Genomic DNA, 27754 nt, shown 5'->3' with positions numbered 1-27754 from the left:
TTCATCTGTTTTAAACCAAAAGGATGGATCTTGGAAACTACTCCAATTTGTAGGATCCTCTTAGGAAGACTAGAAGGGTTGAAGATTCTTAGCATAAAACTGACCTTGTTTTCACTGACACTCCCACTAAAATTCAGTGAAAAACATTAGAAGGGCTGAATGAACAGCTTCAAAAAACCCTATCCTTAATTTTTCAACTTCAAAATTATAATCCAAAGCTAATTTTAGCCTCCGAATTGGACCCAGACAATTCAAAGGTTTACCTGAGTACATAAACACTTTTAAAGGTATTTTTCAATCATAATTTGGAAAAAAAAAAAAAAAAAAAAAGTTTTATGACAAGATCATCTTCCAGTAGTTAAAAGCTGCATAAACTACTACTGGATTGAGTTGTTAGCAGAGTATCCACAATGCGTGATCTCAAACTAAACCTCTCACTATTGCTCCTGCTTATTTGCATTGACATATCACTGAGGTCTCACTAGACTAGGGTCACAAAGCAAAAAAGGAAAGCAATCTCTGGCCCCTGAATAATCATCCTAAAGAGGGCCAAATGCTGCAGTAGTAAGTGACTGGAAGCAGCTTTGATCTATCCATACTAGCCTTAGCTAGCTCAAATCAGCAAGCACTGTAGCAGTCTTCAGATGGAGCCTGGTATTTTGCATATCTTGGAATGATTAGACCAGTATCTAAAGTAGTTAGAGCAATAACAAGATCACACTTAACATGCCATGCCACTAATCTGAGTAACTCTTAACAATGCCAAAGTCATTTCATGCAAAATACTCCAAACTCCTCTAACTCCACTACAGAGTTCATAGATCCACAGACCCTGAGTCTCTTGGGAGCTGTATGTTCAAATTCAGAGTAGAGTGTCTACAGATTCACAGATCTCTGCATCTGTAGTTCTTCTGCAAATTCAGGGAAAGGATCAGAGCAAATCAGTCTCATTTGGAGAGCTTGCACTTACATAACTCTTTTCTTCAAGAAATCTGTTGTCAATATGTTTAGGACATTGAGAAATATGTTTTAAAGCACTGGAATATAATCAAGATTAATAAAACCAACTTCAAAATAACGTAATAATACTCTGAATCATTCCAACAAACTGAACAAGGACAAGGGCACAGGATGAGATGAAGTGATAAACATGAAGCCTACAAAAAGATATCCAAATGCTGAGTGAGTTTCTTTGTAATAAATTGTACCTTGATGATGTCCAGACCAGGTTGAGGGTACTCTAGGACTGGAAGTTGTTCATCTATATTCATTAGTCCAATCTCATCTGGATCAGCTCCCTGACTCACTAGATAAACCACTTCCTGTAGCAAGCCTGTGCCTGCATAAACCAAACAATGAAAGAGAACAGATTGTATTACAGTCCTTATCTAAACAGAAGCATACGAAAGCAGACCCAGACAAAGAAATAATAGCTTTTTCCTCAACAGTTTGCTCTGATCTCAGTCTACAGCTACTGCTTTAACGTAGTATGTCTGCTCTCCTATTTTAAATACATGAAAATCTCCTACCACATCAAATATCTGAGATTTTTCTTTAGCAGTAACTTAAATATAAATGTTTCTGTATCCCAATCCTTTTAACCCGTGAATTGGAAAGCATTTTACATATACTGAGCCTTTCACTATGAGTGTTAGTTAGGCAAATCCCACTATTTCAATTCTAGAAATGAAAAAACTGAAGCAGAGAGAGGTCATCCAAGTTCACAAAATGCATTAGAGGCTGTACGGGGGAACAACCAGTGTCTTCTATATAAATGGTAGGCAATTCTACTGTTACGTAATGATTTGAAAGTCTATTTATACTTCCATTTTATAGATTGGATAAACCAATGAACACATCAATGCACAGTGAATTAGAAACAATCTTTAGAGGCCTCCATTATGTACCACTCTCCAGTCTGAAGACACTTACAAAGCAACCGAGAGATAATATAGCCTTAATGACTGTGCTTTGGAAAGTTAAAAGGTATTCTAAGTAGCATTTTGAGCAGGGAAACTATGGGAGTTGCTCCAAAAGTAATGCCTCCTATTTTGTTCTTTCAGTCCATGATACCGGAAGCAGATGATAGTGACATGGCTGTAGAGGTTGAACCTTCCCATCAATATTCCCTTACTTTTTTTTTTTTTGCTGTGTGACAGCAGCAGAGGAGCAGTCTGATAAAATGATGCCTGATAAGGAAGTGCAAAGGAAATCCTTCATGTGGAAATAATTGCACCCATTGACATTCATCAATGCTTGCTGAACATTTATGGATACCAAACAGCAGCTGTGAGCACAACGAGGCGGTGGGTGGTGAATTTCAGCAGTGTACAGCAGCATGAAAGTCCAGCCATGTTCCAGATGGCTGTGCACTGCTGTCACACCACGAAATTAAGAGTCTCTATCAGCTTATCTGCTCAAATCAGCTAATGGTGGCAACTACATAAAAAAGCAGTGTTTTGTAGCCAAGAATTTGCTCTATCAAATAGTGTCATTGTGCTTTTTGTATCTGTTTGTTCTTTCCATGGAAATAAATAGAAGGCATTACTTTTGGAGCAGCCTATATATTTTAATTGATTTTACCTTCAGGCAGACAGATCTAGAGAGCAGGAAATTCCCTAAGCAGGCAAACAAAAATTTAGAGATATCTGATATTAAAAAGGGAAAGGCACAGGCTTTTGGTAAGACGGAAGAATAGTAAGAGCCAAGATCAGTGAAGTAATAAGCAAGAGACCCCATGGTTTAAAAGACAAGTTGTGCAGACATTGAAAATCCTGGATGCTGCAACAGACTGACCAATTATTTAAGAACTGTAAGTGGTAAGGAAAAAAAACCAGGATTTTTTTTTTTTTTTTTTTTTGCTATCTGAAGTACTGAATAATGCAATCATGCAAGCCTGTCTATTTCATATCCTTGGAAAGATAACCTAAAAATCCATAAATCGTGCCTTTTGGTCCTATTTATGTTTGCAAAGAACTTGCAAGTTGCAGTTAACTTGTAACAGTCACCAGGTAACTCATGTTAGCCAGTATGATCATACACAGCAACACAGACACACTTTGCTCTAATTCCTACATGCTGTTCAAACAAAAGAAAAATTTGAGTATCACTATTCGGATTTTTTCTTTTTAATTTAAATTAGCAGGAAGGAAAAAAAAAAAAAAGAAAAAAATTCATGTACTGTAGGTACTGTTTAGAGGGAACAGGGTCTGGATGCAGTATGAAAAAATATACCTCTCCAAGAACAGATTGGAAGAACACTTCTGCGTTTCCTGACTGATTGTTGGGTGAATTAAAATGGCTTGGAAAAAAAGAAACTTTCACATTATCATCACCTTCAGAGAGGGCTGTCAGAGGCTTAATACACACTTGCCCTTGAGGCTGTTCACTCTGCATTTTTAAGTTCAAGCATGTATTTTATATATTAAAATTAGCATACACACAGTACATCAGTATCAGTCCTTGTGACTTCGAATGAGCACAACCTTGTTCTCATTAAACATTTATCCTGACAGAAGACATCCTGGTTCTCTGTAATTTATTTCTGTATTTCCAATTCTGCTTGTAAAGAAAAATGCTATCACAGCAACCCTCTTGCATGAAAGGAAAAAGACTAACTGTAAGGAAAAACACCAACACCAGTGCTTTCTCAGTCTCAGTCTTTGCCTGCTCAGCTGAACCTTGACAAAATCTCTGTGGTGCCTCTGAATGCAGGATGGATGCTGAGGCAGGACTGCTGAAATTTCAGGAGAGCAGCATGCTCCCTACCAGCTCTACAGCAGATCAATGAGAGAACTAAGAGGTGAAGTCTGGGGAGCAAAGCTTCTGGGGTCTTACCTAGTTCTCCTCAGATCTGTGGACATAAACTAGGTCCATGGACGTGAATTAGGTCCATACTAATGAAAACTTCAACTTTTGAGGGAATTCTGATTTTTTGTTTTATTTGTCATCCTTGTATTATCATTCATCTCTACCACACACACACACACACACCCCCCAAAAGCCATCATGTAAAAAACGATCAACTTGATTCCCTGTGTTTAGAAAACAAACACTCAACACATTAATTTGATTAAAAACAATAACAAACAAACAAAAAAAGCTAAAAACCTTTATAAAAAAATAAATATATTTAACTTCCTCACATCCTTACTAGGATTAAGAACAACTCAAACCTAAACTACAAATATTAACAGAGTTGGATGCCCATTCAGCTTAGAAATGTTGGCTTATCCTAAAAATAGTCAAATGGCAGCCCAAATCCCAGCCCAAGCTCCTAGGACCGGGTTTTATAGTCCCCGGGAACACAGGATGGCTGGAAAGCCAACCAACTGGGGTACTGTACACATGCACATGATGAGCCACCCAAACCTAGACAGAGGCTTGCAGAATTTATTGAAATTGTCACTGTGGAAGGTGAATGAGTCTTCTGGCATAGCCTCCGATTTCCCAGCTGGATGTAAAGCATCCAGAAATTGGCCATTTAAACCAAATGAAAGACCTTCTCCTTCTGTTTCTGAATGCATGAGCATGTACATGCATGCCTCACCTGGCATTGCACAGAAAGAGTTAAAAGTCACAGACAGATTAATCTGTCAGCCTTCGGGCATACGGCACCAGATGCAACACTGATAAGTACCCATCAATTCCACCCTTCCTTCTTGCAGCTGCTGCAAATTCACATTTCATGCCGGAGGAAGAATACTGTCCCTGCTAGCTCCAAGGTCATACTGCCAAAACAGATATCAAAGCCATTTACGTCTATTCAGTTTCAACAATGAACCCAGCCAGCACCAGGGGAACTTCAGTGCACTGTACCTGAGAAACACTCTTCCATGATAAGCTCTTCTGTTACGTTTATACAATGTCTGTGGAGAAACAGTGTCCCAGTTTATCACATAGTATCTGAAAGAGATGGGACGGGAGATGGTAGTGATAAACTACTGTCAGAATTGGTAGGTTTTTAGAGAGCCTTCTACATTATCTGTGAACCTGCACTTCTACTCTTTGTAAGAGCATCTACAAAAGAAGCCCAGGCACAGCAGTTTGAAACTGTGCTAACTGGGCTGCACTGTCCTTTGCAGTGCTGCCTAATGGTACACAGAAATAAGGTCTTAGGAGTCCTTCCAAACTAATATCTTCTCTATGGGAATCCCTGCAATAAATAGGAATTCATCATTTCTACCGTTTTTCATGGTCGATGCCTCAGCAACACTAGTCAAGTTAGCTCATACACATAATGCCTCTGCTTATCAGTAAGGCCAACTGCTCCAGCAGCAACTAGACAGCGTAGCAAGGCAGACAAAACCATGAAACATCTCACAGTTATTTCTTTATTTCTACGGAAGGAGAAATACTCCGTAGTGCAGCTGTTCTCTGCCTCCTCTCACTGCTTTCTGGCCACTGATACATTCACATGCAGTTACTAAGCTTCACAAATGTGGTCAAAATGAATGTGGTCAAATGTGGTCTGAGATGTCTTTCGAATGTGTATGACCACAGGCAGTAAACAGCAAGTTATGAAAATGGCATTCTATTTAGAACTAAAATGTACTTTCTGTTTGGTAAAACTAACAAAATAAATAAATGCACTGTCTCTGATACACATATATTAGAAGTATTGCTACTATATATAACAGTATCCTAAAGGAATACCTTAAGAAGCTGGTTACAAAATAGTGTTATTTTCAGTTCATGCATTAGTACTGTTTTTAAAAAATGGTCTGAATCCCAATTCTGCCTTACATTAGCACAATAACTACTCAAGAGAATATAGGATGAGAAGTGCAGAAAAAAATGTAATGCATCTCTGTCCAGACAATGACTGTGAAGACTTCATCACTGTTGTAGTGGAAGGCAGGTAATATGGTGTGCTTCATTCTCAACACTAGCAGAAGCAGCTCCAAAGGACTACTGACACCTTTTAGGAGGATGGATCCTAAAGCAACAGCAGTAAATAAAACACATCAGGCCCTGTTCTTTGGAAGGACAAGAGGTGCAGGCTGGACCCATATCCATGGAGATTCATGTGCTAGACTTGATAAAACCAGAAAAAAAAAATAGCTTGAGTCACACATGCTCCCTAAACAATACATCCTAACCATGCCTAGGCCAATCTGCCCCAGTAAGCACAAGACCAGGCCTCCTGTTGAGGACAGCTGGCACAAAAAGCAGTTCTCTTCCATCTCTCTCAACCAGCCACAACATCCTCACAATCAAGGGAACTGCAGCAAGGAGTAGGTACAGGCTAACAGCACTAAGAACTATGGGTCAGGTCCACAGACTGCTTTCAATCCCTAGATTTTGAACAAGATAATACTGCTTTGTCTATTTGCCTTCTGACTGATGAGTCATGATTTGAGTTTTCAAGCTTGTCCCCACATCTATGATTCCACCATAACCAGGTCTTACAGATTTTGTTACAGGTCTTTCACTGATACTAGTTGGTAGCTGATATCCAAAGGGGAGAAGTATTTTAATTGTGGACATTCTCTTTAAGCTTTAGCTATGTTGGTAAAATATTTCCATGTCTGTAGATGCTCCTCACACCTGTACTATATGTCACCACCAATGGAACAGTTTCTGTGAAGTTGCCCCAGTTCACTTGAAACTGTGTCAGACAAATTAGCTTAAGGAATTTATCTCTTAGGCATAAACTCAACTACCTAATTTTGCTGAAGACAAACTAGAATGCATTCACACATAATGCTCTGCAGGCAGTGCTTTAAGAAGTGACAGCAAGCTAAGGACGCTAAAATTTTGTGCTACTGCAGATGGTTATAAAAGAGGACATCTATCTGCACCCTTAGATTAATTCTCTCTCTTTTTGCTCACCAAATTAAACACGCTGCCATGGTATAAAGCAGCGCAAAGAAGAAGTGTGCAGTATAACCTCTCTGAAAGGAACGTGAAAATAAAAGATAAATGAGTTAAAGCTCCATTCTTGCTTCCTGCCTTACCACACTGTAGCAGATGGAATTACACCCCTCTTTTTACCCTTTTCCAACTTACTCAAGGTTGATCAGGTCAAAAGTCAACCCCGTACATTCAGTTGTTACCCTCTTTCCCTGGGCTTCACTCTTTGAAATTCCTCACGATCCAGAGACGCATCTCCTTTCATGGCAGCATAGGAGCACATCGGCTCATACAGGCATACCAAAGGGTAGGTTCACTATGACAGTAACTCATGGAGAAAAGAATGCTTTCAATTGGCTAACATATGCTACAGGGCAGATCCTACCTCAAACATCAGGAAATAATCTAGTAAATGGTGGTCATGTAAACTTGTAAACTGGCGGTGGCATTTCCTCAGGGTATTCCTAGATTTTTCAAATCCTACCTTTTCCCTGGATAGTCAAGAAGGTGCAGGTCCTTACCCCAATCTTACCTCAGCTGTATCCTGCTTCTTCCTCTAGTAGTTTCATTCCATATAACAAAAACACGTCCAAACTACTTAAGACATTACCCCAGCAGGAGCTCCAGTAATGTGTCCTCCACACTGGGTCTCATTTCCCTCCATTTTCACACAGGTGACAACACTGTTCCAAAGCATAGAGCAGAAGAGAACACTGCTGTAATGACAAGGCATTGTTTTTAAAATTCACCCTCAAGGACTTCATTAAGTTACAGGGAAGTGCTTAGTTATCCTTAGAGTCACCAATTTCCTACAACTATAGCACTATGTCCTGTTCTACACTGTTGGAATATGGTCCATGACTAAACGCAGAGCAGCACAGTGAGCTCTGCTGATTGAAAGAGGATCCAACGGCAGGAGGCAATGGGCCATCCATAATAGAAACTTGTATTGAGGTTGTCCTTGTAACCTTTTGTTGTGAGCCCGTTTCCTTCCCCTACGATAAGCATATTCTGGAGGATGTCTGTCACCTCCTGAAGTGCCTTGGTCCATATTCAGAGTTGCATAGTGAACCAAAATGCAATTCCATGCCTTGGTTTCAATCTCACAGTTTCCCAGGAAAATTGTTAGACAAAACATGCCTACACATTTATCTGTGTTTGCATATATTAGGCAGTTAAATTACAAGAAGGCAGTGCACCAGTAGTATCATGTGAAAGCATTGCAGATATGAGATTTGGAAAAAAAAAAAAAAAAAAAAAAAGAAAAGAAGCTGTTTTGGAATTTCAATAAACATTTTTAATCTACGCATGAGACTACATAGCCTCTTCAGTCAGCTAGCGTGGAGGAAGCCATTTGATATCTGACAGCATCCCCCTCATTGCCCATCATAAAAGCTGCCCTGAGCAAAACCATTGCTTGCATGGTAGCCACGCCCCCAATCATATTTAGCACACTGTTATTCCTTCTGTATGCTGAATTACAGAATTGCAGCTCTAGACAAGCTACAGTCATTTCTGTTCTGTTATTGCTCTTCATAGAATCACAGAATTGCTCAGGTTGGAAAAGACTTAAAGATCATTGAGTCCAGAATCAGAAACGGAAATAAACAGATCTAATTGAGAGTAAAAATGGGCATCTGCCAATCTGTGTCATCATGGTTAACTCAGTGCTGCTGCAAAATCCTTGAAAAGAGCACGCTATGTCTCATAAATACTCACATTAATCATTATTAACGTGCACTTCAACTACATATGCATAAAGAAATCCAATTTCAGCAATGCCTGTAGCTGCTCTGTGCTACTCTGGCAGTAGCAGTAAACAGGCTTTTAACTGAATGGTTAACCTTAGTTTATGATTGCCTTACATCAACAAGACACTGCAAAGCAGCCAATGTACTGATCAATCTTGACTGCTGCATATACATCCAGTGTTTATCTTCTGAACGTGTCTCATCTCACTTGCTTCACACTTGTCTCATTTTGTTGGCTTGGATGAATTTATTACTTGTGCACTTGGACACAGTAAAGGGCTAATTCCACACCATTGTCTATACCCCATATGGTGACCTAATGTAATTACACATCACCCAGAACTTGCAGCCTTCCATTGGATGACAGCCTTCACATCCTGCACCATAAATGGTGCTGGGTAACAGCACATGAAATCAGCTTGCATTTTTTAAATTACAAATGTGTTTTGATATCTAGCAACAAAAATCTCTGCTTAGTTGGTTCTCCAATGGTGTTCCTTTTCCTTTTTCTCTTTTACTGTTCCAGGCCCTGCCTCCACTAGCTAAACTTCCCTTCCACCCTTTCAGTCCCCAATACGCCTCCTTTCCTGACATTCCTCAGTACATCCCATTCCTCCTCACAGTAGGTCTCATGAGAGTGCACTTTCATTTGAAATGGTATTAACACAGTGCTTCTTCTGCTGTGCTGTCTTGTCTGCACGTACACAAGCCACATTTTTTCTTGCTGCTGAATGTGCAATATGTTACAGGATTAACATATGACATAAATGGTCTATTTATTCTGTAGTAGTTTGTAGAAGACTTAGATGTACAGAACCATGATTCTTTCAGCTCTTAGGCTCCATCTCTCTGGATTCCCTAAAGTGTCGCAGAAAATCTGAATGGGGTAAAAGTGATGACACCTGGGTGCTTCACTAATGTTTTGCTTGTTACCCCATCCTATCAAAAAACAAACAAACAAAAAACACAAAAAACCCCACCACCACCAAAAAAGAACACACAATAAAACATTCCAACATAGTGGCATTCTTATGCGTTCAGCTTTACTACCTAGATGCTTACTGCTAGATTATCTATAAAAATACTGATAGTAGATGACATTTTTTGTCCAAGATAGTTTTTTCTTGCTATGTGTGAATTCGGGCAGAAACTAAATTCATCCATACACCTCAAATGAAAAATGCAAATGAAAAGATTAAATGACTTCTGCAAAGTCACAGAATCTCTGGAGAAGTCGTAACAAATGTCCAATATGCCAAACTCTGCATCACTTCTGATGGGACAAAACAGGAGGTAGTTTCTTCACTTCAGTATAAGGTGATCATTTTAGCGGAATTAGTAGGAATAAAAGAAAAGTCATTAAATAAAAGTCTGAATAACAAGAAGGAAGAGTCTTATGTGCTTAATCCAATTAAGTCCTACATTCAAGCATTTTGCTTCCTTTCATTAACATCTTCATTATGGAAGATGAATATTAACACAAAACGAGAATAACCATTTGTTAGGTTTCACTGATTTACGTAGTTTCCTAATTCTTCAGTTTTTGAGGTCATTTTCATCTAATCCACTCAACACTGTTTTCACTTATGTCCAGAATACATACTTTACACAGGGTAAAATCTTTTTTCCATTTTCTTTTCCTGAGACTGCTTTCACAAAGCAAATTGGTTGAGTTTTGCACTACTTCACAGCAGGGAGGCAATTATGCTACATTTGCAGGAGACCTGCAATACCTATTAGGTAACAAGAGAATTCTTCCTCTTCTGAACCATTTGTTCCGTCTCCAGCAACACATCTTCACTGTCTTGATATATGGCTCATGAGAGAAACACTTATAGTTAGATAACCAAAACAACTTTTCCATAATGACACATTTTTCCTCTCAACCTTTATTTCCTGCTGTAGGCACTTAAGAAGCTATTCAATTCCACTCCCACTGAAATCAAGTCAAACACGTCAGTGACAAACTTTCAGTTGTCCTCAATTACTTGTTATATGAAGTTTTTATTTATCATTTCTTTGCCTAGTGACATTTGGGACAGAGTCAAAAAGCAGCTGCTATTTTGAGCTACACATACAAACAAAAGATAATCCCATTTCAGAAGAGCTTTCAATCAAAGCCCAAGAATCCAAAGGCCCTGACCCCTACAAACACTGGTGTACAAATCTAACTTTCTGCACCTGGGTGGTCCTCAATGGAGTGCATTTGAGAAGCAGAACGTTTACTCTTCCAGCAGTTGAAAAGAATGAGATTTGCGTCACCAAAACCAAGAGCATGAAATCAAATTCAAATATGAACCCTATATATCAGCCTTGAACAAGACATCTCACAGGAGATATCTCTATCACCCAACACAGTTTGCTGATCCTTTTCAGTTTGCACAATTTCATTCTTTTCTGTCAACTGGCATGAGAAATGAAGCACCTTCACATTGTATTAAAGAGGTACATGATACCTGAGCTTTACACATTACTCAAGATGGAGAAACTGAATAACCCCAATTTCCTGTTACTGGAAAAGAGAAGTACCAACATTCTGATTTCCAAGACATGAAATTGTTCATTCACATTCACAAAACTAACAGAGGCCAGGCATCTTTTCAAGTTCTTCCCCGTGACCTGTAAGCACATATAATGTTGCCTCAAAAACCAGAGGGCAAAGATAAAGAATCTGACGTGTATTCTGTTTAAAAATCTCTTGATTTTTAAGTCAATTTTGTGTCTTTTTAAGGCATGCCTCCAGGCCAGTAACATTTGAATTCATTCTTTAGATGAAAACTGATAAAACTCAAGGCACCAAAATCCTGCATAGAGACTGTTCTGTAACTATAAAACCAGAATTGCATAGTCTGGCTATTCTGCAAGAGAATAAACTTGTAAAAAAAATATGTAGGCTGCTCCAAAAGTGATGCCTCCTATTTATTTCCACAGAAATTACAACAGGTACAAAGACCACAATAATACTATTTGATAGAGCAAATTCTCAGCTGCAAAACAGTATTCTTCAACATAGTCGCCACTATCAGCTATGCATTTTTGCCAGCAAACAAGAACCTGCATGTTGTGCTTGTCACAATCTGCACTAGTGGAGGTGACCCACTGTTGCTGTCACCACTGCTGAAAAGCACCACCCACCATTTCCCTGTGCTCACATTGACTTTTTGGCCTCCATAAACGTTCAGCAAGCACTCATGAGTGCCAGTGAGTGCCATTTTTTCTGCATGGAGGAATTCAGTTACAAACCTTTGCTTTGTTGGCACTTCCATATCCATTTTGTCAGACTGCCCTCCTGCTGCCATCTGTCAAATGACAATAAAATGTAACAGAATACTGGCAGGAAGGCTCAACATTTACTGCAATACCATCATCATCCACCTCTGATATTATGGGCCAACATAAAACAGGAGACATTTCTTTTGAAGTAGTCCTCATATAACAACAAAATTCTTGGGAAGAATTCATTGTAAGAAGACTGGAAACCAAGGCAAATCAACTAATTTAGCACAAACATTCACGTGGAGGGTCCCTGCTCCCTGAGGATCTTCAGCTACACGGCATAAGGCCTTCTCAGCCCTGCCATTAACCAGTGTAAGAAAACTCTGCAACCCACTGCAGCTAACTCACTTCCCTGTGTCTGACAGCTCTCAGTCCGTGAACTCCTATAGATAGGGCATAACTACAGAGAACCTTTCACCCTATTTCCTCTCCTTTATGTCTGCACAAATCAGGACTGACTGTCAGCACTGTTGGGCCTGCGCATGTCTGGCTAGGTTGGAAGAATCGTGCTCCTCATGTTCACGTTTGTCAGTTTGCCACATTCTGGGGTAGCAACTGGAATAGGTTTGCCAGTTAGGCAGTAAGCCAGGACTCTGCAGAAGTACAGCATACTGTGCCACAGCTGGGTGAGCTCATGGGTAGGCAGGACAGGCGCTGTGAATCCCTGAAATAGCATGTAATCATTGCAGCTCTGCACAGATCTGTCACCTACTCACTGTCTGCTATGGTAGGTAACTGCAGATACATTAGTGAGTGAGTTTGATGAACACAAAGTATAGGTGCACCTGCAAGCATAGTTTATGTGGAACCATGTAATCCTAGTTAAGAAATAATACTCTCCGTGTTGAATAAGGGTGTTTTTGTGCAGTACAATAACACTCAACCAGCAGGACTGGTTTCTGCTTCAGGTATGTGCCTAACAATCCTGTCAATAAATTGTATCATCTGAGGACAACAAGCAGGGTGGGATTGCACAAGACAAAGATTTCCACACAAAGTATAGTCAGTTGGTACACTTTCTTTATAGTATATTAAATTGAGACATTTTTCTAATCTGTTTTTGTAACATAGTCTCACAGATAGTTAAACAGAAAGTGAAGGGGAAGAAACAAGCGACCAGAGATAAGAAATCCCTGAACAAATTTCATAGCTAGAGGAAAAGTATATGCAGACACATCCCTCCTTTTGCCTCAAGTTTAATAGCTTGAGCATTGAGTCTGACAAAGACAATATTCTAGATGCTTATGAGCATAAATCTGCTAATTTTACACGGAGAATCAGACAGGTGAGAAAAATGGGGCTTACATCGAATGCTCTATATCTAGTTCACAGTCTAGAGGTTTCCTCTACTGTTGTAATTGCCAATGGATCAAAGAGCTTCCCCCTATAAATGAAAAAAAAACAAACATGGGATGCATAGAACCCTAGCATGGAATGAATAATAGAGATTATGGTATGAGGAAAATAGGCTCTTGAAAAAAGTACTCAGAGCACCAATATTTGACAAGGGAAAGGGAACAGACAGTATGATAAACCTGAGTTCCTCCTGGTCAGAGATGGCAATGTCCCAGCAAGAGAAGGTGCTGCATTCAGGAGCACTGGAAATAGAAGAGGTTAAGCAAGTGAGTGGTATGCATGCAGTGGGAGAAGCATGGGCAATTGGAGCAGGCAGAAAATCAGTGATGTGTGCAACACAGTTATCAACAGATACCTAGATAGAGAAGCTACCTTCTTCTGTACATACAGATTTAATTTCAGAAAATAAAATAGTGAACTTTTGAACAAATGAACTTTTCCTGGTTGACTTCATACAAGACTGAAGGTAAGCAAGGCTTAAGGCTTAAGTAAGGCTAAGCAAGAATTTGAAAGATAAGAACATATGCATAGGAAAGTTGTTCTTGAACTGATCTGCAAATTCACTGTTGGCACTTTATAAAACCTAAGGCTTATAGTGAGCCATCGTATGCCCTCAAGTCAGTGGGTAGTGATAGAAACACAAGGAAAAGGCAAGGAAAATTCAAAATGCTATCTACAAAAAGACAGACCTCCAGACAGGTGAAGACCATACCCAGCGCCTGCATTCCATACCAGACAATGAGTCAGAAGAGAAAGAGTCCTCGCGAACTGACTGGATTTAAAGATGATGTCTGCCACAAGATTCCAGAAAATTATTTGGCAAAATAATCAACATTGGAGAGACAGCTTTGTTAATAATGTAAATAGTTCACTTTAACAAATTGCCAATTTTGCAAAAGACATTAATCTCTGGGCTTTGACCCAAGAACACACAATGCACATTCCCTCAGAACAAATGCAATATTAAGGAAGCTAGCCACTGCATACCACTTAGGAGTGAAGCAAGCGGACAGATCACGTACAGTCAGAATTTGGCATCATGAGGCATGGCAAAAAAAACCCTAAATGAACATGGAGTCAATACTCTATTTTAGGCATGGATATTCCACTGAAATCACTGACTTTAGCCAGTACACAGACTAACTCTCAGCCATAGGTCACTGAGGAAATACCATGAAAGAACTTGCTTCATCATTAATTGTATACTTTATTAAGTTTACAGAGAAGAATTTTAATTCTCAAGCAAGGTACGAAAACCCCACAAGATGAGAGAGTTCAAGGAAAGCTATTACAGATGTAAAGTGTACTTCCTTTGGAACACTGCATCTCATCTGACAAGCAGTCTGTTGTGTGAGCTCCAGTTATTTAGTGCTATATAGAACGATATTACTATACACTTGCAGCTACCATAAATCTCAATGAATACTGTTCAGCTCTGCCTATACTATACTACAAAGTGGCATGAAATATAAAGCTTGACTTAAGCTTTTCACTGATTTTAAACTGTTTACCATGACAAAAAAGTTTCTCTATAATTACTGCTCTAACATATACATATGTAAAAGCATACATGCACACTGACATTTACATATGTCTGTACGTAAATAAGCCTCGAGGTTTTATGTACAAGTTTCTCCTAGTCCAGCAGCTACCAAAAGTTGTTACCATCGATTGGGGGCAGGTGTTAGGATTAATTAATGATACAAGGAGTATCATTATTCAGGCCTCCATCAGTGAAAATTACATTAAAGCAGAGTAATTTTCCATTAAGCTTATCACATTGCTCCCAGTAAGGCCACTGGAACATTCAATTTTCTGTCATTACTGGATCACCCTGCTTCTTCCTGGGTCACCCCCAATCTACCGGTGTAATTATTTCCAAGCACTATTTCCATCTCTCATTTAGGGCAGACTCATCCAGTCTTCCAGATTATGCCTGCAAAATGGTACATGTGCTTCTTCATCAGTCAGATAAACCAGCATGCGGTCACAGCTACTGAGGGAGCCTTTTGATTTTACACTGGAGTATTACACAGGGCTCAGTAAGAGGTAGGAATTCTGGCCTCCCACATTTAGCAAAAGGGCTTGTTAGGATATTCTTTCCACAACTTGAGCAGATGAAAAGCTGGTGGAACAATAAAGAAAATTCATTTTCATTAACAAACGTTTTACATTCAACTGATTTGAAATAGGAGCATTTTTCTTTTCTTAAAATCCTGTTGTTCTGCTTTACATTTAAAGATTCCCCAAGAATGCCAAAGTATCTCACGCCAAATTCATGGGATTATTATACTTTGTGCTCAAAGTATGTTTTGTAAAACTACTTTTTGATTACAAAAATTCTCATCACCTCCAGTTAACAGAAAAATCTTTCTCAGCGCTTCTGAGAGACAGGAGGATGGAGCTGCAGTTAAGGTAATAGAGAAGAACATGGAGTTCTGGATATAATATCTGGCTTTGTTGTAATTTTTTGCATGACCTTGGGTAAATCAATGAGAAATGACATCAGGACTGTCTAACTTCTAGTGATAGTCCTGTCCGTAGTCATCAGACCCTCTCACAGTTGACTCAGAAAGCCTAAATAAGGCACTGAGCTGTATGCCATGTAGGATCAGCAGACAACGCAAGCTCCAAGAGTTCCAAAAGCACTCAGGCCACTTGAAGGTGAACTGTTTCCTCCCAGAGACTGCAGACATTATGGCTGTGTTTGAGAGCCTATTTCCATGACAAGAACGCCAGACTCCTCAAGACCCACTCTAAATACTCTCCTTCCTGACAAGAAAAATATCCTGGCATCCATTTTCATTCTGAGGCCGCCCTCTATCTCCTCCCCACACCACTGTAGCTCCAGCTTGGGTATCCAGCCTTCAGTCTTTCTATCTCCTTTGCTTTGAGGCTGCCTATTAGTTACTCTCTTGTCATCCTCTCGCTCTGTAAGTAAGCAGGTGCCTGTCACTGACCTCAGGGCTGCCCTGAGAAACCTGCTATATTCATAAAGTAACAGTAAATCACATCTGACTATGCAAGCTGGCTTCCCATGGCCAATTGCATAGCCATCAGAGCTAATCTATTGCCAGGTGCTGTATCAGAACTATTTTGTGCCTGAAAACCGAGGTTAGCTGAGGATATGTAGCAATGTGCCAAGGTGGGTGCTATACTAGCACAGGAATCCAGCTTCCCAAAACAGAAATTTTAAAAGTAAAAGAACTGTGTTCTTTCTGCACTCTGCATGCTAAATATGTCTTTAAAAGAACAGTATGTCTGTGGCTCTCCCTAATCACAGCATTTCAGGGACCACCCACCAGCCCATAACTTGTCCCTGTGCTGTACTGATGGATGCTTGATGCATCCATCAAGCTTCAGACAGTTTTTAAGAGCATCGTTAGTAATGAATTACAAAAAATAAAAGTGAAGACAAACATTTCAAACTGCTTGAGAAATGGTAATGTAGTAGATGCTGCATTTTTGCAAATGTGCATCTTTCTGAAGCGGCACACCAAGGGGAAACAGAAAAGAACCATTTTTACAGTGAACAGCAAAATGATCACACCTGGTCAGTAACCTGCGATACAAGGGTATTTACAGAGCTAAAATCAGTCACCTCCAGCAGACTTTGAATTTTTTAGGAAGAGATCGTCCTACTGCCGGGCAGTCACTCAGGAGCGGGCTTTGTAAAGAACCTGCTCGCTGCTGCTGGCGTTACCAGGTGCTTACAGAGCTACCATATTGCTGCCTCTCTGCAGACAGCACCGTACCCACGTTAACTCTACTTCAGCATCTCTGCGCGTTAATGGGGAGGATAAGAAGAGAAGAAACACGACACGCGAAACAGGAAGCGCTCAGAGGAGGAACGCACACCGGTGGATCCGGCGGGGCTATGTGCGGCCAGCCGGCGCAGCCACAATGCGCTCGGGGCACATGTTCGCAGCCGCCTCCGGGAGGCGGCACGGCGGGGCTGCGGAACAGACGACAGGTACAGCTGCTCCCGTCAGGAATAACGCGTGCCGTATCTGTCCCCGCCGGGCGGCCCTCCTCGCCTCCAGCGGCGCCTTTACCAGGCGGCGGACGCCTTTCCCTCGGCCCCGGCCCCACCCGGGGGCCGCCCCGGGCGCGGCGTTCCTTCCCGGCCCTCAGCGGACGGCCCCCGCCCAGAGGGCTCCCGCTCGCCGCCCGCCCGCCTACCTGACTTGGGGTAGGTGACGATCCAGACGTCGCTGTCCCTCACCGGGAAATTAGCGATCTCCTCCATCTTCCCCCTGCAGAAGGGCGGCAGCCGCACCCCATTGTACTCGAAGTACTTGCTCTCGAACTCCCCGGGAGTGCTGGGGGTCTCGGCCTCGCTTTCCGCCATCCTCTTCCCTGCCGGCCGCGGCGGGGCGAGATGCGGCGGCGCCGGGCGCTCCGGCGGGAGGGCGGGCTGGCGGCAGCGGGCGCGGCAGCCGCGGCCCCGGCACGCCTCCACGCCCAGCGGCGCATGGGCTCCGCGTGCGGTGACGTCATGCGCGGCAGCCGCAGCGGCGCCGGTGAGGGCCGCGGGGGCGCTGCCGTCTGTCCGCCCGGCAGGGGCACGGCGGCGGCCGGCTGTAGGGCGCGGAGCGGGGACTCGCTCACAGCCCCTCACAAGGCGGGTGAGGTCTGCCCGTAGCTGCAGTAGCGGCCCTAGCGAGGCCTGTGGGCTGGCGGCTCGGGTGCTGGTGCGCAGCGTGTAAGGCCTCCTGATACCTAACCGGAGAGTAGAAGAGGTTCGGTCTCTGCTCGGCTGTTTTTATACTAAAGAAATCGCGAGCGTTGTAGCTTTTTGGTCTGCTATGGATAAAAGCCAGCAGTTCAGCAAGCGCCTCTGCTGGACCTCTCTTAATTCCAGAGGGGTCAGTAAGGAGTTTAGGTTTTATTTGCTTTTTATTAGCTTCTAATGGCTGCTTTATTTTGTTTAATGGTGTATGTTTAGCTAGTGATGTTAAACTGTGATGTTCTTCGAAAGCTTTATATGTGAAGTGTCTATAATAAGCATACAGCTTTAAAAAATAAAAATAAAAACAACAAAGTAGTACACAGAGATACAGTGAAATTGAAAATATTTTCAAGTACTAAGAGAGCAAGCAATAGCTAACTTCAGTTTAGCATACTGAGTTGTGACAAGCAGCCAGCCTTGTCAAGCTGTCCCTAATGTAGGAGCTCCCTCAAGGAAAACAACTGTGGTGATGGCTGAGAGCAGGAACTGATCCCAGCCTTTACACTTTCTTCCCCCATGGTGCACAAGTCAGTGCTTTGACTGTAGTTCATTTGTGCTTAACAGTAATAAACAGCAGATGTTAAAGCTGTAGTTACAGCAGCTATGAGAAGTTCATCAAAAACAACTATAAAAATACTTATTCATTCAATGAAAATCATTTGCAGCCTTGCACCCATTTGAAAAATATATTTATTTAGAGAGGGCGATTCACCCCAAAGTCAGTAATTGGCTTGCAAGATCTGCTGTAGAAACTGATGCTATATGTTCAAGTCTCTGCCGTGCCAAGTATGGTTATCAGTCTATTTCTGCAATGTACCAAAAGTAGAATTCTGTAGATGTCAAAAATAACTTCTCCAGTTTTTTGGTTTTTATTTTTTTAAATACATATTCATTAAAAGAGGGTTGGAGCTATTATCCAAGGAGCTGGTTGGTATTCTGTACTCAAGATAATATTGTGAACTCAAAAGTGGTTGGAATTCTGGAACTGGTGCTTCTTTTTCTCTTCCATATGATGTTTCGAGTGGTCAAATTTCTTTTCGTTCCTGGCTTAAAAAAAAAGTTCAAAACTGCTATTTTCTACAGAAAGCTGAGCTGTAGGATTTTCTAGCTAATCTTCAAGGCAGAATTTACTTAATAATGTTTTCTGATGATTGAAGGAATTGTCATATTGCTAATGATTTCAAAGCCCAACAAAATAGGAAAAGACTTGGATTTTAGTCTCTGTTGCTATTTATTTAATTTTGTTTCTGGAACTCCTAACTTGAGCCTCAAGTGTGCACGTTTTGCTCTATATATCACATCAAAAATGCTTCATTGACAATGGAAAAACTTTTTCTGTTTTCTCCTCAACAGTATTTGTTCCAACGTATCTCAGAGTAGAATCTCTTTTGGCAGAGCAAAAAGTCAGGCAGGTATTGCCAAAATGGATACAGCAATAACTGGAGCATCTTTTTAGCAGTGGATGTTTCCAAATGAGAGGGCAATTGAAGCTCAAAGTGGCTGAGAAACCAGGTGCCCTGTATTAACTGCACCTGGCAAGATCAGGTACAGTGATTCTTGATATAGGCATTTTGGACCTACAGTGTGCTACTTGCACAGCTGATGTATGCATGTGGATTTATATGTGGATTTATACATGCTGGAATTGCTGCAAGTATATGGCTCATCTGCCCAGAGCTTACCCAGATCTGACATATGAGATGCATGAGACTTGCGGAAAATTCAGACTACTGAGCTACAAAATGCATGAAAGCATGCCAGTGGATCACCTTCTGTATAACTTGGACTTGGAAAAGGAGATTTTAGAAAAATAATGAAATGTTTCATTATTATTTTGTTAGGGAAAAGATTTCATTTTAAGATCAGAAAGAAGTATTTAATCCTGGAAACAGATTGGCTGTTCCCATGCTGTTTAGATACATCTGTGTTTTTCTGGTCTGTACCTACAGAAAATACTCCTTTAGACTCCTGAAGAGTCAGGAGATATGTCCTTGTCTTTGCTATCAAATTTGTCTTTTTATAACATGAAGCTGTTGTGGAGAACATCCTTATCCTGAGGGGTGTATGTGTACTGTTACAAACAAAAATAGTCTTGGTTTTCAAAGTCTATCTGATGAAAAGATAAATTTGGCAGTATTCTGTCCTACCTTTTTATTAAACCCTCATAACAGCAACCTGCATCTAATTTGGAGATATGAGGGTATTCAGAATGGAAAAGTTCAGAGGAACCTAGACTGTTGGTACCTGTTGGAGTGCCAACTGTATGACATCAAACCTATAAATGCTATCACAGGTATTAGAAGAGGCAGATTTAGTGAAATATTCATAGTGGTACATAATACTGTATCAATGCAGCAAAAAGCTGTGCAGCAGATAGATGTTTATATGTTTGTAAAACATTGCTTTCTGCTAGATACTTATTAATGTTCAGTATAGAGGTGAGTGATAGTCACGTGGGATTTGTGCGCATGATCTTAGTACAGCATCTTAATTATTCCAGGGAATGTGGCTGATCATCAGTCTTGGTTTTTGTCTCTGGTATCCATCATGATGTGAGGAGCGAGTGTGCTGGCTGCATAGCCAGGACAATAAGAAATTGGATCTCTTCTTAGATCCCTGTGTAATGGTAACTCAGTCTCCCCGTCCTTCATTTCCCACCTCTAAAACGGTGGAAGTACTTACAAGGCTATGTGAAGAGAAATCTCTCATTATTTAAGTGCAAGATTCAAGGTCTTTCTAGGAGGCAAAGATTAATGCAAAGCATATATTTCTGATGCGATCTTGATCAATACAGCCAGAATGCAAAGGTTTCTACTTCTGCAGTGTGTTCATAAGTAATACTTGACAGAGCCAGTTGCTCAGTGTCCCAGGTTGCAGAAGACCAGTCAGTGTTACATTTAGAAGCAATGTAAGTCACCTGGTGTTCCACTGAGGGCAGGTTCTTACAGTATACCATATTTCACAAATATAAAGTGCTTGTGAGATGATAATGTGCAGAGTTTCAAATTTAGCAGACTTAGATCATGAATACACATAGACTTCATGTACAGTCTTCATTCTTAGTACTATGCTTCCCAGCAGGCCACGCAGGAGGATGCGTAGATAAGATGAGCCTGTCAGTCTAATCAATGTGAGGAAGCATGTGATCACTTTGCTGATGAGTCATATGCATGAAGCTTGAAATGAGGGCAGGGACATAAAAGGCATGTGAGTAAAAACAATCAGCATGCTGTGGTATCACCTCAAAAGTACAAATGCAAGAGGCGCACAAATAGTAATTTTAAGTGAGTCAAAGCAAATCGTCTTCACATGAGAAGATGATCAGGAAACAAGTTAACACTGCAGATTAATGGCTTTGCTTTTCTAAAAGATCAGGATTGCAGTTTTGTAAATTATATCCCAACCTCTCCCCAGATTATGTAATGATAATTCCACCAGGTAAGAGAATGGGAATATCATGCATATGTGAACTAGCCACGCTTTCAGTACTTCCCCAGAGGGCTATAGATTGCTTTTATGATCAGCATATTTCCAGTTCTGTTTCATCTGCCTAGAATTTTGAACTTGGTGCTATTTTTAACACAGTTTTTATTCAAAAGTGTGCTATTGGTGGATAACTCAAGGCACAACTTTGCTTGGGACTGAGCCATAAGAAAAAAAAACAGTTTTTTACTTAATCTGTTTTGTGTTCCATTCAAAACCTTCATAGAAGCCATGTGGCCTGGTATGCACAGTGCTGGGACTTAAGCTATCTAAACTCTCTTGCAAACTCTTGATCAGGCATGTCTGGCCCATAGGCCGCATGCAGCCCAGAACACCTCAGAATGCAGCCCACCCCCTGCCCTACACCATCCCAGCAGCGCTGCCCCGGGTGTGCAGCAGTCTGCAGCAGTCAAACCATCAGTGAGTGGACTGGAACTAGGAGAAGGGGTGGGCACAGAGTAGTGCTGTCTTTTCCTCGGATGCTGTTTGCACACAGTTCCAGTGAACCCCGTGCAAGCTGCACGTGGCATGTGCTTGTGCTGCTTGTTGAGAACAATGCAATGATTGCCAGTGCTAATATTTAAATCCACCTCGTGGCATCTCAGAAGAAGTCGAGTGTTTAACAAAAAATGGGCAGATGAGTACTTTTTTTTCTTTTTTTGGTCAAGGCAAATAATATGGCACTATGCTTAATTTGTAGGGAAGCACTGTCAGTTTTCAAAGATTACAATTTGAAAAGACATTGTCTGCAAAAATATGCTGCCAAATTTGCTGCATATTGAGGAATGCTTTGTAAAGACAAAAAAGTAGAACTGACAAGTCTGTCATCTTAGCAAAATTGTTTTTAAAAAATTTAAACTCAGACAGACTCTGTTATTAAAGCCAGTAAAGTGGTAGCAAAACTGACTGCGAAAAAAAAATCAAAACCATTTACTATGGTGAGTTTAGAAAGCAATGTTTGGAAAGTGTGGCAGATGCAGTGTGTCCTAATATCTGATATAGCTAATGATAGTTCTCCAGCGATGGTCAGTAAAATAGAGGAACTTATGAAATTGATAGAAGGAGATGCAGTTGCCACTGGCAACTCATGTTTGATGAAATATCACTGCATCATACATCCAAGAAAATGTATGCAAAATGGACGTTGTCATGCAAATCATTATAAATCATTGGAACAGGTTGCCCAAGGAGGCTGTGGATGCCCCCATCGGTGGAGGCATTCAAGACCAGGCTGGATGTGGCTCTGGGCAGCCTGGTCTGGGGGTTGGTGACCCTGCACATAGCAGGGGGGTTGAAACTGCATGATGATTGTGGTCCTTTTCAACCCAGGCCATTCTGTGATTCTAAGACTACCTGAGAATTGCGTAAGCTCCAATGGTTTGAATCATCATCTGTTCCAGGAGTTCCTTAAGAGTATGGATTATAAGGACATCATTTACTTTTCTGAAGGAAGGTGGATAAGTCAAATTCTAGAAAGATCTTATTTATGAAAACAAGTCTTTTATGGAATCAAAAGGAAGATTTGTGGCAGAACTTGAACGTGAAAAATGGCTCAGTTTTAGCATTTTTGGTGGATTTGAATGCTCATTTAAATTAATTAAACATGTGTTTTCAAGGTGAAAATGAACCTACCTATTCTATGTTTCAAACCATAACAGTGTTTGAAGTGAAATTTAAATTATAGTGAGCTCAAGTTGTTGCAAATAATTCCATGCATTTTGATGTGTTGGCTAAGCACAGGCTTGTGAACAGTGAAAAATATGCAGCGTTGCTTTCAGTACTGATAAAGAGATTTGAGAATAGGTTTCAAAATTTCCAAAAAACTCATCCATTTTTTGGTATATCTGTGACTCCATATTCAATTAATATAAATATATTACCTGCACATTTTCAAATGGAATGTATAGAGTTGCAATCAGACATTAAATTCAAAGAAAATTTTGATCATGTCTCTTTACCAGAGTTTTATAAGACCTACCTTAACAGGGAAAAATATATCACTCACTTCAGAATCACGCCTCATTCATGTTATTGCTTTTTGGCAGTATGCACATTTGTGAACAACTGCTTTCAAGGATGAACCACAGGAAGAGTAAAATTTCATCAAAAATCTTTGAGGAACACCTTGAGAACTCACTAAGAATTGCAGCCACTTCCATTGAATCAGGCGTAGATGCATTAGTTTCACAAAAACAAGGTCAAATATCTCACTAATTTCATGCTTTTTGCTTCTCTTTTTTTAATTTTTTTTTTTAATACACATATATACATAAGTTTTATTACTTACACACATTAACTCTATTGTATATGTTATATGGAGCCCAAGACAATTCCTCTTTACTTGGTTTGGTCCACGCAAGCCAAGGGTTGCACTCTCCTGCTCTTGATACTTCCATAGGTGAACTTGGATGACTTAGTTCAGCACCTCTAGCTTCATTCAGCCTCCTTTGTATAAGAGAACAGATTCAGTTTGTCATCAAGGATAATTTTATATCAGTATATAACAATGCTATTGATTATGATTATTATTTGTGTTAAAGTTGAAGGCAAATGGGTTGAGGACAACTTAAGTAGTCTCTTAAGCAAGATCAGGGCTCTGGATATGGATGGCCTTTTCGAGGCAGCAGTTAATGTGGCTTTCACTGCATTCGTATGGTAACTAATTTCAATTCTCACTGTATTAGGAGAGGCAGATTACTGAGCAGCTTTTGGGTGTACAGGTTTCACTGCATAAGAGTTGTCTTGTATAATTTCTGTTTACTTCAGTGGAATCTGGTTTGAACATCTCTAGTGGGTAAGTATCACAAAACCAAACCAGTTCTACAGGAATTTTAGTAATTACAATTGTAACACCATGGCAGCTGAGCAAATACAAGGTGAACTGGTAATGGCTGTTTTTTGAGTTAGGGGCTCAGTTTCCCAATGCTTCTGAATATAGCTGAAGATGTTGTTTCTCAAAGCAAACTGCTCTAGAAAAGGGACAGATGCTGTTGTCTCTGAGAATCAGTGAGAAAATTATCAAGTATTTTATGTTTCTGAAAGTCTATTAGAATTGGTTCCTATGTAAAAAAAAAATTGGCTTAGTGGTGTGATGATGGATTTTCTTCAAATCACAGGACTTAAACCACGTGAAACCCTACCTGTTCCTGAATAGACTTTATAGTGCTTTTGTATCAGTTCTCTGCTGCTGAAACAACTGCAGAATATCATGTCCAGTTAGCTGGGTGCATGTATACCTGAAATAGCAAAGTAGCTGACTCCCCACAAGCCAGGCTTGGCATAGCCAGGTTTGTGCTGTGATACAGAGAGGATTGACTGCTTCCAGACAGCAGCTCAGCCTTCCATTTACAACTAATTAACTGTGTGGATTTAAAAGCTTGAGATGGTATTGGACAAGGAACTCTGCATTGTATCTACCCTGTAGGCATTTCTGTAAAGCCACTCAGAGACCTGATAAGTGACTTAGCAACTAGAGCTTTATAAATCTGGCCTCTAGACTTGAAAGCTGAAAAGATGTGTTAAAGGGAATTAGCTGCTCCTGCTGTGCTGTCATTTTCACAATGAGGACGTAGATATCAACAAGAGGCCATAGAAAAGAAGGGAGCTGCTCAGCTGGGCTTCTCAGGAGTGTCCAGAGATGCTTTAATTATCAAAACAGGTGTTGATCATGGTTTAGACTTCTTACCCCAGAAAATATAGTAAGATGACAGTAAATATGTCATCTTCCACAATCTCTTACGTGAATGCAGAGATGCACAGAACAGTCTCCCCTGCAGGTTAATTACAAACACTGCCTCAAACCAACACAGAAAACAAAATGGATAGGCACAGCAGTGAGTCAGCTTTCTGCCTCATTTATTAATGAATTTGTGGGAAAGGGCAAAAGGAATGGATTGACGGGAAGGCATTAAAAATAGATAAACAGACCTCTGCTACTGAGGTGAGCATGTGAAGATGGCAGGGAAGGAACGGGATGAGAGACAATATGAAGGTAGTGTGTGTAGGAAGAATAGAAGTGTTCAACAGATAGAGATGGAAGGATCTGAATGCTGCAATGAGTGTGCCAAGTGCTTTCAAGTCTGGGTGGTGAAGGCATTGCATGGCACTCAGCCTGTTGTAGTCAGGAACATTAAAGATCTCAAAAATAAAACAAATTGAGGGTGGTAGAAGGTGAAAGACCACACAAGGGGCATGGAGGAAGTTAAAAGATTTATATAGTAATCTCAAAATAAGCTAGTCTAATGTTGACTAGCACTTAAAATGCTAACATTGAACTGTATGCAACCTGAATTATGTAATCCTTGTCATCAAAAACTTGGCTATCTACACACTTAAAATGACTATGGGCATCATTACTGTATTACATTGAGTTAAAGACATTAAAATACAAAAACTTAAGTGGAAACTGGTAGTCTTGGCACAACTGTGAGCATTCTGTGTGGCACATGCGTACTTAAGTAGTTATTTACTACTTCAGAGCAGATTTGTCAAGCTAATTGATGAATAGTTGCTACTGGTTTAATTCCCAAGAGCCCCAGTGTCAAGTTAGTATTTTGTTTCTCTATTTTATATTCTGTAAGCATGTGAGCACATACTTATGACAATTGTCAAATTTAGACTAATTCAGCCTGTTTGTGGTGCAGTAGAAAACTGAATGTAACTTTTACAGCCTACAGTCAATGAAAAATCTTCCTTTCTTCTCTTCGATTGGAGCCTTTGGGCAGGTTGGGCCTGATGCATGTTATCTGTGAACTTTAGATATAACAGTGCTTTCATTACAGGACTACCTTCAGCTGCATATCTTGCATTGTGAATAAGAAACAGGTAACACCATGTATGATTTAATCAATTTAGCTTACTGCTTTCTTATCCTTAGAGGAAGCTTTATTTTTTTTCGGTTGCCTAAGGCAAAATTTTGTCAGCTCTGCTGTGTCCTTGTTACTCATTGAGTTCATAGATGTGTGGAATGCATACAGAGGAATTGTAAAAGACTCTTTTTCGTTCCTCACCTCTAATTCTAGGCAGTCCAGGATGACAGATTCTACAGAGCTAAATGTAATAGAGACCTACCAACTTCTGCTGCAGCTAGTCTGAGGAAGAGGGGATGCTAGACTCTAACAGAAAACTCAGAAGTAGGAAAACAGTGGTTGGAAAGAACTTGAAGATGCTGAAGGAAGTGTGGTGACAGATCCTTGAGTAAGGTGCTTACTCAAAGTATCAAAATGTCATTCCTGCAGCTCACACTAGAGAGCACAAGTCATAAGTGTGGACTGTTACCTTACTGCCTGGTGAATGCCGGGCAAAGTAAATCTCCCTCTCAGTTATTCCAGACGTTTGTGCTGTAGCAAGCAAATACTGCTGAAAAAAAAGGGAGATTTTCTCATATAATTTTTGAACTACACTTCTTATCTGTGTAAATAACAGCGGACAGAACAGCTGCTAGCACTGGAGAAATTATGTGCCAGACTGCTCCTATGCCTTGCTAAGGCTTATTGTGTAAGTGGCAGCAGCCACTTTATGGCATCTCGCTAATACCATCTATTGTCTTGTGCAAAGTGCACTCCCCGAAGGCCTGTGTGGAGCAGGAAGGAGAAGATGGGCTCTCTCTTTTTTCCTAACACAAGGAATCTGTTCCCCAGGGAGCAGGACAAGATTTGAACAATGTCTGCACCGGTGCCTGCATGGATTGCTTAAGGACTGATGAATGACTACACAAAACTGACAGAACTTCCCTGTGTAAGAAATGCCACAGGGAATTGGTTCTGTGACACTACCAGTATTAATTTGTAGTGGCCAGACATATTTAATGGAAATTAGCAAACCATGTTATTAGTCTACATGCTACATGACAGGCTTCAACACCACTCTGCCCTGCAAATTCTGAAGTGATACACAAGCGGAAGAGCTTGGCTGAATATCATCAAGTGGCACTGTTTGAATCACTGGTAGCTTTTGGAAATAAAACAGCTCATCTTTCGGTTGCCAAATCCACATGTTGACAATTGCAAAGTTCAGAGATTTGGTTGCAGGCCATCTTCAGCTACATCCTGATCTAGTACTTACAGATAGCAATACAGATCTTCAGACAAACAGTCACAAGGACTAAAGCACAGTATTGGTTGGCAGGCTGGTGGTTTCATGATAATACTGGATGTATCATCAGTTGCATCAGGAAATCGCCTGTGAGTAGTTTGGATGTCATGTGTCTCCTGCAAATGGTTGCAGTCATTTCCGGCGGGTGGTTTTGTAATGAGGATAGAGTTCACAGTGTTTCAAGGGCATGTCACATGTCCAGATGTGA

At 40.6% G+C, this 27754-nt stretch overlaps 1 protein-coding gene across 2 annotated transcripts in view; it reads right to left on the bottom strand.

The window, feature by feature from the left end:
* The window catches only part of SULT4A1 (sulfotransferase family 4A member 1), a 30635-nt gene extending 12962 nt beyond the window's left edge, over window positions 1-17673 (bottom strand). For both annotated transcript variants that reach the window (XR_008208575.1, XM_052690733.1), the window contains exons 1-2: window positions 17421-17673; window positions 1209-1339 (exon numbers count right to left, since the gene is read on the bottom strand). Coding sequence is in view for 1 of the 2 variants with exons in the window: in XM_052690733.1 (XP_052546693.1) it covers window positions 1209-1339; window positions 17421-17589 (300 nt within the window). In the remaining variant the exon portion in view is untranslated. The remainder of the gene's footprint in view (window positions 1-1208; window positions 1340-17420) is intronic.
* Window positions 17674-27754: the final 10081 nt, after the last annotated feature.

The sequence above is a fragment of the Tympanuchus pallidicinctus genome, unplaced genomic scaffold, assembly GCF_026119805.1.
Source record: "Tympanuchus pallidicinctus isolate F22 unplaced genomic scaffold, pur_lepc_1.0 scaffold27, whole genome shotgun sequence".
Taxonomy (NCBI): Eukaryota; Metazoa; Chordata; class Aves; order Galliformes; family Phasianidae; genus Tympanuchus; species Tympanuchus pallidicinctus.
The sequence above is the reverse complement of the archived record's forward strand: the minus strand, read 5'-3'. Positions and strand labels throughout refer to the sequence as shown.